Source organism: Colias croceus, chromosome 23 (assembly GCF_905220415.1).
Source record: "Colias croceus chromosome 23, ilColCroc2.1".
Taxonomy (NCBI): domain Eukaryota; kingdom Metazoa; phylum Arthropoda; class Insecta; order Lepidoptera; family Pieridae; genus Colias; species Colias croceus.
Window position 1 is genome coordinate 5,008,981 of NC_059559.1, and position 13,499 is coordinate 5,022,479.

Sequence of the window (13,499 nt, forward strand, 5' to 3'; positions counted from 1 at the left end):
GCCGGTTGCAGAGCTTCACCGACCATCAGTGCGTACGTCAGTCGCGCTTGTCATATGTATGGCAATACACGTGCGTATGGTCGGTCTAGCTATGAACGGTTTTATGAATTTCCATACATATGACAAGCGCGACTGACGTACGCACTGATGGTCGGTGAAGCTCTGCAACCGGCCTTACAGTTTTATCATTAGCTACGCAATCAGCTTTACCACTATCATCATCATTATCGTGACCTTTTAAAGTTCTACGACTTTAACCTGTATCATAAATATTTACCATCAGGGAAGACCTGTCGCATCTTTAAGTAGCTAGTGGTGAGTCGTATCACGGATGCCTTGTCCAGTTGAGAAGTGATCGCTGAGGGTAGAGGGAGGAGCTTCGCCAGTTCCAGGAACTCTGCGTTCTCTTTCTCCCGACGAGATCGGGCCGCGTTCTTGCTTTTCTCTTTCATGATGGCGGCGTTGATGGAGTGCGGCCGCGCTTCTTTGCGGCAGGCTGAGGGATATGATTATTTTGAATATATAATAATAGAACAGAATAATATTTTAGAAACTTTAACGATGTAGATACAGACATATTTTGTAAAGCTTGTTTTTATAAATTCATGACATTTAAATCAGTCTATAAAAAACTGTTTCGTCGAATTAACACATGGGGGTATATTTTTCCAATCCCGGATCTTAGACCATATTGTTATAGCCTGAATAGTGAATAGATGAAAAAATATGAAACTTGTACCTAAAGCTTACAAATTAATATTCGCAGCATGTAAACTACTTTTTATTAGGTTACAAAGTGAGAGAACCCAGTACGTAAACACTAAACATAGTACCTACCGCATAGTACAATTTCGCATAAAAAATGTACATGTTCACAATTTTCCAGCATATTTCATTTTTCAAACGCGAATATATGAATAAAAAATTATGCATGCGAAAAATTTACATCACCCTAACGAATACATACATATTTATAATCTGTGAAGAAAAAAAAACATAGACAAAATGGCGGGAAAACAACAACGGTGATGAATAATTCAAATCAACGGTAATTCTTACAAATGACGTTACCGGCTTAACGTATACGAATTGGCTTTGTTGTTGGTAGGGAGATTTTCCCCGATTTTGGGGAAATTGTGCCGTTCTATAAGTACCTATTATTAAAATCTTGCAGCTAAACGGAAATAAGCCATTATTAATTATAGATACCATTAAAAATATACCTACAATAAAGTTATTTAATCTTTTGGTAAAAACTACAAATTTTTATTTAAGAATAAACGATCTCTTACAAATTTATTTACCAGTAGTACCTACTACAGGTATACTAATTAATAACGTAATCCTAATTCATTTGAGAACTTTAAAACACGATTTACCACTTTAGTTTTTGGAGACCTTCAAGCATTCTGATTGAAAACATACTCCCACTCGTATCACTAAAACACTCTCCACTCATAATCCAAATACACAAACTAACATTAAAAAAAATGTTGTGTGGTTTTATGAAACCACGGTAAAAGTGAAACTTTTTTTCACACTATAGACATTTAACTAAAAATTATCGTATTTGTACGATAATTATCGTACGTATCGTGCGTCACGCGACATGCGCTACACAGACCAAAAAGTTTGAGACGATGTAATAAAAGTTTCACTTTAAAAAAATATACCGGCCGAATTGATAACCTCCTCCTTTTTAGGGTTCCGTAGCCAAAATGACAAAAACGGAACCCTTATAGTTTCGTCATGTCCGTCTGTCCGTCTGTCCGTCTGTCCGTCTGTCACAGCCGATTTACTCGGAAACTATAAGTACTACAGTGATGAAATTTGATGGGAATATGTGTTGTATGAACCGCTACAAAAATATGACACTAAATAGTAAAAAAAAGAATTGGGGGTGGGGCCCCCCATACATGTACCTAACTGAGGGATGAAATTTTTTTTTTCGATGTACATACCCGTGTGGGGTATCAATGGAAAGGTCTTTTAAAATGATATAAAGTTTTCTAAAAAACATTTTTCTTAAAGTGAACGGTTTTTGAGATATCAGCTCTCAAAGTCGTAAAAAGTATGTCCCCCCCCCTCTATTTTTATAACTACGGGGTATAAAATTCTAAAAAAAATAGAGGTGATGCATGCTAATTAACTCTTTCAACGATTTTTGGTTTGATCAAAGTATCTCTTATAGTTTTTGAGATAGGTTGATTTAACTGTAATTTTGGTTAAGTTATTGTGCTTACACTGAAAACGATGGCTGAACCTTATAAGATAGATCAAAAAATATACTACAGTATTGTACACCTTTAAAAATCCGCGATGATATAAAATCTTTATAATGTAAGTACTTTTTACGAGGTGTATAAATTGACATAATAAGTTTATTATATTTGCTGCTACGGAACCCTTTGTGCGCGAGCCCGACTCGCACTTGGCCGGTTTTATTTTTAATCGGTTAAAAAGACGTGTGTGCCGAGCACCAAAATCGTAGCCTTACTCCATGACGTGACGATATTGCCATGACGCGATCTTGAAATTTTACTCTCAACGCGCCTAAGGAATTTCACTTCAAAAATTGTGTTCGTTGAAGTACTTATCTTTATTTGGACATATTATAAGATGTAAAATCATAAAATCTATTTACTAAATTAAACATTGCATATTGAATTACTGATTGATGTACTAAATTGATTTACTAAATTAAACATTGCACTAGTAGAATTTTTCAACAAATTTTAACAAAAATTATTTTTAGGGTAATTTTACATCCACACTAGAAACCCCATAAATTGGCAAATAGCGCTAAAACCGCGCGACAATAAATAGAACATATGGCCGCCATTTATATCGGAATAGGCATGACGACAGTATCCATAAATGATCGTATTAGTGTTTTTAAGGGAAAATGTATAATAAATTAATTCAATATAGTGACTTAAAAATCTTAAAAACACTAAGATTAATGAGATTTTCAATAAAATAAAACATTGAAATTCTGCAGTTAGCCATTTTGACTAAAACACGCGTGACGTCACGCTTAAGTAAACAACTCATGTCAGATGTATTTTGTTGTTATGAATATGTTGAGAATACGCATTTTTATTTATTTTCTATTGTTTTACGTATGCTTTATCGACTCAGAACAGAAATATAATTGCGAATTCATGAATACATGGTTTCGGGGTTCTCCGCGCCAACTTTATACAATCATTTCTTATTATTTTCTCGCTTGAAATAATTACTAACACATTTTTGAGCAATATTTAATGTGGATTCACACTGCAATACTGCACATCACTTATAAACTTTGAAATTCGTTTCTATAACACATATTAAATAAATATTTTTTTAATTTTCTTCGCAATGCATACAAATAATTACGTATTTACTAAAGAGTGACGTCACGCTTACGCCATGACACCTCCGAGCTGTTTTGGCACAGTTGATAAATATTTTTTGAAAAATGGCTTTTATCTTCGTTAAATTTAAGTATATTACCGAAATATAGGGTTTTTCTTGTATAGTAAACGTATACACACATTATGGAAGAGGATTTCAAAATCTTTCGTCATGCCTATTGCCATAAACTATTGTAAGCTCAATGGTATTTGTTCTATTTCCAAATTTGCAACGTATTTCTATTTTGATATAGCAACATTTATCTATACTTATGATTTCAGAATTATAATAGACTAGCTTTCCGCCCACAGCTTCGCACTGGTTATCTAAAGCTTAATAAATTATATAGGTATTGAAATTTGAAACCTGCCTCAAGAACTCTTTCTGTAAAAAAAACCGGCATCAAAGAACCATACAGGCACAGACAGAGGAAAGCGACTTTATTTTATAGGTAGGTACAACTTGTCAACACTTTTTGCCAGAAGAAACAAATCCTCGTTAAGACAGAACAAACATTGCGTGAGTTACAATTACTAAACAATACTAATCAATGACTATATCCCAAATTTTTTGAAGCATTTGTAGTATATAATGTCGTATACATAACCTGTGTATTCAGCATAACCTTTGTAAATCGATCATATTTCATTATAATAGTTATAATTAATGTAATTAAAAATATCTATATAGAAAGGATTACACACATATACAATTTAAAAACACATTTTTATTTCCCATTTATAACTTCAGCATACTTGCACTCACTACTTAACACACATACAAACAAAAAAACACATAATGTTAAACTATACCACCCTCTTCACTCTATACCTTGTTTAAAATTTAATAACATTTATCGGTTCTCTCGAACTAATTTAACACATAAGACTTGCACTTCAATAAACACATTCTCTCTCCTTATCTCCATACATAACTCATCGCGTGTATATTTAAGTAAAAATTGCTTAGCTTTCCAAAACAAAATCACTTCCTACAGTCAATTATTATTAAGTCTATTACCTATACTCAATGGCTCCTGTAAATGATATAAACGATGAGTTGGACAATTTCATTGTCTGCTCTTCATATACATGCTTTCCAGAACAATGTTCAAAATATATAAATCTTACTGAAAGCTCGTTTAACATAATGCACATTAATATTAGAAGCATTACCAAAAATTTCAACGATTTACTTTGCCTACTCGTAGCGATGAAAATCAACTTAGATGTAATCATTTTAACAGAATGTTGGCTGCAAAAGTCTTCTATTATTCCTCAAATAAAGGGATATACCTCAGTCCACACATCAAAAGTCATAAATAAAAATGATGGAATAGTCCTTTATATCAAAAACTCTTTAAGTTTTAATGTTCATGAACCGAATCTCACTGATGCAAGTGGCCTAGTATGCAATATATACAATAAAATTATATTAGTTGCTATATATAGATCCCCATGCCATAAAAACATAGACAATTTTTTAGACAGCTTAGATTGCATTTTAATAAATTATAAACAATTTAGTAATATTTCATTAATTGGTGATTTGAACATTAATATAACTCCAAATAACTGTGATCATCGATCAAATCATTACTTAAACTTTATGGCCTCGCATGGGCTTCTTCCAGCTCACCACCTCGCAACTCGGTTAGATAATTGTCTAGATCATATATTTATAAAATCAACCTATGTTCCCACATCTCTTATACTAAAAACATCTATAACTGATCATTCGGCTTTACTATTGAACTTAGAAATAAAATTGACTAATAAAATCACTCACTTTAATCGTCCCCACTTAAATTTTACAGAAACCGTTCATGATATTCAACAATGCGATTTATCGAGTGTTCTCAGTTGTACGGATGCTAACACAGCCATGAATAGACTACTCCACCTACTTTCGCCTATTTTGACTAAGAATACTATACTTAGACCTATTCCCTCTAAGCTTAGACTCAAAAAACCGTGGATGACAATTGGCCTTCTCAGATGTATACGCAATAGAGACAGGATGCATTATAAATCAAATAAAAACCCTAAAAATACTACTTTAAAATTAACATACTTACGTTACCGTAACTTCTGCAACAACCTACTCAAAAAAGTAAGACTGGAGTTCGAAGAAAAATTATTCGTCGAGGCCGGTAAGGACACTAAAAAAATGTGGGGAGCTGTCCGTAACGTGTTAGATCAGGATTCATGTACCTCATCATGCACTGAACTTCTCAACATGCATAGTAACCCCCTGGAATCAGTTAATACTATAAATAGCTTCTTCGCCAGCGTAGGAAAAAATATGGCAAATAAAATAGATGCAACAAGTCAACGCAAATTTACAAACTTAAGTTTAAATTGCTCAATGCCTAATTCGATCGTTTTCTTGGAGACCGATGAAAATACAGTTGATGGTATAGTAAGTAACCTCCGCATTGATAGTGCCCCTGGGTGGGATGGCATTACCCCCAAATTACTTAACGCTACTAGACCTAAACTAGTACCTCCCATCACACACATCTGTAATCTTGCTTTAACTACGGGTATTTTTCCCACAGCTCTCAAAAAGGCCATCGTACATCCGGTTTTCAAGGCTGGGGATAGAGATAGTATTAATAATTACAGACCAATTTCAGTACTGCCTGCTATCTCCAAAATTTTAGAAAGAATAATATACAAGAACATGAATAGCTACCTTGAGAAATATAAAATCATCGCTGACAATCAGTTTGGTTTCCGAAAGGGCATGTCAACAGAAAATGCAGTCGCTGCACTTCTAGAATTTTTAGTTAAAAATATCGACAACAAACTTAAGTGTATTGGCATATTCCTCGACTTGTCCAAAGCTTTTGATACTATCTCTATCCCTATCCTACTAAAAAAGCTCGAGCGAATTGGTATCCGGGGAACAGCTTACAAACTACTAGAAGATTTCCTCTCGAATAGAACTCAATCCGTTAAGATTGGTAGTCATATCAGCACTGAAGAATGTTTGGAATTTGGCTTACCCCAAGGGAGTTTACTATCTCCGCTCCTTTTTCAAATATATGTTAACGATCTTTGCCAACTTGCTTATCCTTCTACACGTATCATAGCATATGCTGATGATACTGTACTTTTAGTGAGTGGCCGTGACTGGGATGAGGCAAAGAAAGGAGCGGAAGGTGCTTTAAGTGTTGTTCAAAATTGGCTTTCTTCAAACTTCCTGACCTTAAATATTAAAAAGTCTAAATTTATTACCTTTGCCAGTAAAATATCTGCTATTCCACCTGAACCTTCTTTCAAAATTATAGCCCACTCGTGCGATAGAGTAAATACCTGCAATTGTATATCCATAGATAGAGCCGTCTCGGTAAAATATCTCGGAGTCTGGTTAGACTCTTGCCTCTCCTGGAAACAGCACCTTGAAGCCATCTCTTCGCGAATACGTAAGTTAATATTTGTTTTTAAAAAATTACGGATCCCTGCCAATAAAGGTGTTCTTAAAATAGTGTACACCGCATTATGCGAATCAATTATTGGTTACTGCATCACTGTCTGGGGAGGTGCTCCGAAAAACAATATTCTACAAGCTGAACGAGCTCAAAGAGCAGTGATTAAATCTCTTCTCAACAAACCCTTCAGATACCCAACGAAACAAGTATACACTGACTTTAAGGTACTTACAGTGCGCAAAATGTATATACTCCGGGCAATGTTGAAGAAGCATAAAAGCCTTCCCGCAACTAAAAGTAAATTCCCAGATAAGAGGCGACCCCCGCCGATATGCCCAGTCTTATATACAAATACTAAGCTTGCAAAAAGACATTACGAATTCCTAAGTGCTCATCTATATAATAAATTAAATAAGACACTTAATATACACAACATGAACACATTACAATGTAAGTCCAACCTAACTAATTACCTTCTAGATCTTAATTATGATGAATGTGAACACTTGTTAGATCACTATATTATTTAATCCAAACTACAAAATAGAAAACACACACACACGAACACTACCTCACACACACACACACACACACACACACACACACACACACACACACACACACACACACACACACACACACACACACACACACACACACTCAATACGTATATCCTTTCTTTTAAATTCTTTTAAATTCTTTTAGATTTTTAGTTCAATTTCTCTTTTTTTTTTTTTTTTTTCCTAAAGAATATATTTTTTAAATTCACCAAATCTTTGGCTAAAGTGATACTTGCATAGTATAAAATTGTTACAATAATCAGGTATAATATCATTTGTATCAACGGACGGATAAATGTCTCCTGTAACACAGGACATTCCCTAGTATAGGAGACATTGTTTAAATAGCGCAATTAACCTACGGTTTATGTTTTAATTATATGTAACTTATCCCAAAATCTAATTGCATATGTACACATGTATTTCTGTTCTCAAATAAAGAATTTATTTATTTATTTATTTATTTATTTATGGGTTCGAGTCAATGACATGATATATCAAAGTTTCTTAGATTCTTAGCAATAGTTTTCATTTGCTATAATTTTAATATGTGTGATCTATGTATTTACATTTAAAATAGTACGTATGTATGTTAAACTTTATTGTAACATAAGTAACGAGATAACACTAGATACAGCAAATATTAAAAGAAAATATAATGTGCTTTAGAGACTGATTTTAAAAATTATTTTTAGTACCTAATTAATGTTCAATCTTGTTTTATGTTTGGTATTATTGTACGGTATTAAGTAAAATTAACTTTCTTATAAATAAAATAAAAGAACTTACAAAAATCCATATGTAATTCTTTCGAATGCTTAATATGGTCTCTTCTACACGGAAATTTCATTATAACAACTGGCAATCACTTCAAAAAAAATAACTTAAAAGCGCGGGAAACTCATTCGCAATTCAAACAATTAAAAAGTTACACCTTACTCGTACAGGTTCAAAATCGTACTGGCTGGTTGCACCTTCCCAATATTTTGTTTTATCTATGCATCTTCCTATGTCCGTTTCCGAAAAAAAAATAAAAGGCACAGGTACAATGATTGCAAAGAGCCCGTATTTTGTTTGACAGCTTTGACAGTCCATTGTATTCTAAGATTGTATTGGTGTTGATAATCGCGTTACATAACTGTTATTGTATTTGAGAATAATTGAGAAGTATAAGGGTCGGTTGGGAGCTAGGTCTAGAGTTCAAAATTTAATGTCTTAATTATATATCATCACGCTAAGACAAACAGGAGCGGAGCAATGCGGGTAAAACCGCGTCGCACAGCTAGTCTTCTATATAATTAAACCGGTGTCGAGCCGCTTTTAAAAAAATTCAATATTTTTGTGATGATAATGAGTCTCGATAGGCTCGATTCTTCCAGTGTTAAATAGCCACGGAAGAATTTTTCAAAACCGACCCGTAGTTCCTAAGAAGCACGTTCACACATACAACCATCCATTAAGGGTACTTTTCCACCAAAGATATGCTAATGCTTTATGCTAGATGCCCGGTAAGGGATGTGTCAAGCTTGCCTCGCTCAGCTCTGGTGGAAACGGCTCTGCAGTGCTAGGTTTACTAAAGCTAAAGATATGTGCGAAGAATGTGTGCGAGAAATGCTCGCGAAGTCTATTTATTAGTTCTATAATTTTGAGCACTAAAAGTCAAAAGACATTGCATAGCTTCGCAACGCATCCTCGAACGACACATTTTGCTCGCACAACTTTAGTGGAGAAGCACCCTTAACTTTGTAATATTAAAAAGTACCTATAGTTTTAGATCAAAATGGTCCTTACGATCAACAACTCGACTCAACTATAACTTCATAAAGGAAGTATCTACAATAACATTCATATGTCACAAACATTATTTAGCCATAACTCAATGAGGCATAATTATGCGTGGTCACAGATAATTGGCGGACAAAGGGCGCAAATCAATAAACATATTTGCATATCAACCATCTTGGATATTGGAGACGTTGGATCTGTGAAAGAGATTTAGTATGAGATATACTTGTTTTGTGTTGAATGCGTAGGTTTGGTATGGACGAAGTATTGACAAATATTTTAAACTAGATTTCCGCTCGCGGCTTCGCTCGCGTTTTCAAAACCCGCATAGTTCCCATTCCTGTGGAATTTCCGGGATAAAAAGTAGCCCATCTTTTATTCTGGGTCTTCAGCTACTTACCAAATTTGTTTGTAATCGGTTCATTAGTATTTGAGTGAAAGAGTAACAAAAATACATCCATCCATACATCCTCACAAACTTTCGCATTTTAATATTAGTATAGGACTAGAAATGCCTCGTGGTTTCATCCGAGGACTCTAGCAATAGATAGTAACGATACTGTTTATGTGTTATACTAGTTTTAGGTATATATTATAAGCTACAAAACTATCGATATTTACCAATAAACTTTCAGTATTTTTAAGAGGTAGGTATTAGGTACCATTTACCACAGAACTATATCGAGATATAGTTCTGTGGGTATTACGTCCCATACCCCTTGAAACATAAATTTTATTATGCAATATCAAGATTTATTTAGGTAGGTATACCTATTGTATTTATATTTTTAGCAAGTTTGTGACCTCTAAGGATTTGCTGTTGAATTTTCTGAGCCACTTTTTACAAGAAGCTTTTTATTAAATATTGTGTGCGTCTTGATCTTATAAAAATAAGTAAATAAAATCGATTCCTACATACAATTTAAATCGAAAACGTTAAACGGAGTATACAGAGTATACTTTGTAAAGGAGTAGGTAGGTTCTTTGTACCTAACTGCCGTAGCTTCGGTTTTACTGACGACTCCTATTAAAAATCTTTTAATACCATAAATAAATAAAAAAAAATTATCACTACCCCTCTTCCTTGAAAATCACGCAAATCCCGCTTGCATTTGTGCCCCTTTAAAACAATATATCTCAAGGACCACCATGCGGCCCAGATCCGTACCACGTGTGCGTGTTTTTGTTGCTGGCAACATAATCCCACTGTTTAGTCTGCTGTCTATGCGCGATTTATGAAATTGTTTATGGTGTGATTTAAATTTCGAATTGAGTGTATGGATGTGATCAGTGTTGGAGGGAATTGTTTATTGAGTTTAGATAAATATGAGAGTTTTTGAAATTGGAATTTGAAAACTATGACTGATTTTATCGATATAACTCAGCTTCCTATAAAGACTACCTAGACTAGGAGATCGAATAATCATATCAAGATAGGACTAGCTAATGCGTTTCAATTGTAAATCTAGACCATTATCTATATTTTGAAGACACAAAAAATATCATCAAAATCGTTCTAGTCGTTTAGGAGTTCAGAGACAAACATACAGAAAAAAATATTAGGCCAAATAATCATGTACATTTATACATTTTTGGTTATTTTTACAAAATAACATATTACATAGTATAATATAGTTACGTGTCATCAATTAACCCACGCTGTAAAAGCACACGTCATATAAAAATTCGTGAGCTCATATTGAAAAAAAAAAAAATATTAGTATTTTCTGAACAAACCTATTAACTTATAATCTTTACAAGGATAATCCGTTTCAGATGTTTACCTCAGCCGTTACACAATGCTTGTAAATGGATAATCGAATCAGTGGATTACATTTTGGCGTTATAAGTGAAAGGATTTAGTTTTAAACCTATGTTGGGACGACGGAGGAATCTATGTAAGAATAATAAATTGGGAATATTTTGTTTGTTTCGTATTTTTTTATGTCTGTAGTTTACAATTTTAATTGAAAGGATGAAGAGCATCTATAGAGATGAAGAGGAAGTAATCGAAATAAATTAAATTAATAGGGCACTTTTTTGGATGTGTTTATGATATAGAAACACCCTTTGAAATTTTAAATTAAAGCAGAAAATAATATAACGTCTATTGAATTTTTAAATTAATTGAATCTATAGTTGTACTTATTAAATATGTGTGGGTATTATACCTAATTAAATTATATTATTTGATCGCGAAGCTTTAACAAATATTTCAATAAACAATAAAATATGACAAATTCGAAACACAAAAACTACGTGGGAACGAGTAACGAGTCAATGAAAACAAAAAAAAATTGTCTATGGTCTTTACTTTTTTTTTCGTAGGCGGGGTGTCACCGGCCATTGTCTTTGGCCGCAAGGCGGACGCACGTGTCTACAACAGGTTTTACTGTGTTTTGTTTTTTTTTTTCGCGTAGTAGACACCTGTAGAGTCATTCATGATGCGTAATCATTCAGCAATTTGCGTGTTTGTGGGAACTTTCGGCCATTTTGGGTTGTGGGATTGTGAATGATATTATGCAGATGAGGTGTGATTTTGGCGGTTTATTGGCACTGATTTTTATGTTTTTGCGAATATGTGAATAAGTGACACGTCTACATTCAATTATAACAACTTTAGTCATAGAGATAATTAAAGAAAAAGGAATTTTTCTATCTTGTGAATAAAAATTTCACTGTGAAAATATTGTAATCAATAACATTACATAATTATTTATAACTTATAAATTTTACTCACTTTGATGTAGTTTGATATGATATACATTATTCATAAATAATTATAATATAAGGACAAGTGTTTATTGGCAAGCACAATAGTTTTAATTTTTAGTGAATATCACAATATTTTAAAATCTGTTCCCACGCACCTCAAAGTAAACTAAACAATACATATCGCGCTATAGTGCTAAAATAATACTTTCTGATTTAAAATTACCAAAAATTTATTCAAAAATAAATTTTAATTAAGTACCCTTAAAGCCCATTATCAAATAGCAAGCTTTAGGGCTGCATTCAGTTGTCTTTTTTTTTTCAGTTGACAGATCAAAATTGGCGGGAAGAATGACAGAGCATTGTTCAGCGCGGGAACGGAGCATAGACAATAGGGTTTTTTTTATAATTTGCATAATAAATCATGCAAGGGTAATGTTAATTGCTTTATTACTATATTGGTTTTAAATATTCATGGTACAGTTTTAACTTTTAAGGGATGACAGGTTGTTTGTAATTATATAGGTATTTGAGGTTGCATTTTTTGTGAATTTATGTCTTATTGCTTAATGTACCTATAAATGAAATAATTAATGTAGTATTAAATGCATAGTTTTAAATTGAGTAATCCTTAAAAAATTGTAAGACTTGTCTGCCGGTAAATCTAGATTTTTAGTTTTAAAAAGGTAGCTGCGAATGTACGTCGCCTTTGTTTTTCAATACGTTTTTATTTATTTTATTTTTCTTTATGTAACGCAATTAAGTTACGCATCATCGCATCGCAGTGTAAAATACCCCTTAAATAAATTTAATTGAAAAAAAAAAACGATTTTGCACTCGAGAAACCTAATTTTAATTACCTAATAAATGAAATTAAAGAAACATTCCGTCATACTCCAAATAAGTCTGTGACACATTGAAAGGTGTAAAAACACTAGGTGATTTACAGGAAACATAGATTTATCGCTATCCGCCCCAATAGTAGGGGATTATAAGATTATTGTGCGCAACAAAAATTATATGGGCTCGTAATCTGGTGGGTAAAACATCTGGCATTTAGGGTTGCTATTAGTGAAATTGATTGTAAGTGTTTGGAATGTTTTTATTTATAGTCTTGTAATCTCGTAATACTTCTTTAGGCGATTTGAGAGTAAAATTTCAAGGTCGCGTCGTGGCAATACCGCCGTGTCATGGAGTAAGTAGACGATTTTTGATTTTTTAATCTTGCCAAGATTGAAGTTTCACTTCTGACACGTGTGCTCGGCACTCACGCTCTTTTTATGTAGGTACCTAGGTAAAGGTTTGTATGTTTGTTAGCGTCGATTTAGAAAGGCCTTTTGAGAGGAGTTGACGAGATATTTGTAATTTTTCTTTTACTGAACATGTTGAAGGGAAACTTATTTAGGCGCATTGAGGGTTAAAATTCAAGGTCGTGTCATGGCAATGTCGACGTCATCTAGTTAAATATGCTATTTGACTGAATGACTAGCGCCTCCATTGAATGACGATCAAATTTCGAGAAATTTGTTATTTTTATTTCACTAAAAAAATTTATATCTTTATAGGATTATGTTAGCGTTAGGCGTAATAAATTTAAATAGAAATAG

At 33.3% G+C, this 13,499-nt stretch overlaps 1 protein-coding gene across 3 annotated transcripts in view; it reads right to left on the reverse strand.

Annotated features, from left to right (window-relative positions):
- The window catches only part of LOC123702126 (protein single-minded), a 50,114-nt gene that overhangs the window by 14,609 nt on the left and 22,006 nt on the right, over window positions 1-13,499 (reverse strand). For 2 of the 3 annotated variants that reach the window (XM_045649783.1, XM_045649782.1), the window contains exon 2: window positions 278-496. In XM_045649783.1, the coding sequence (XP_045505739.1) occupies window positions 278-452 (175 nt within the window). In that variant the 5' untranslated portion in view covers window positions 453-496. Of the gene's footprint in view, window positions 1-277; window positions 497-8,184; window positions 8,366-13,499 lie in introns of those variants that run through there. The other variant, XM_045649781.1, reaches the window with a different exon arrangement.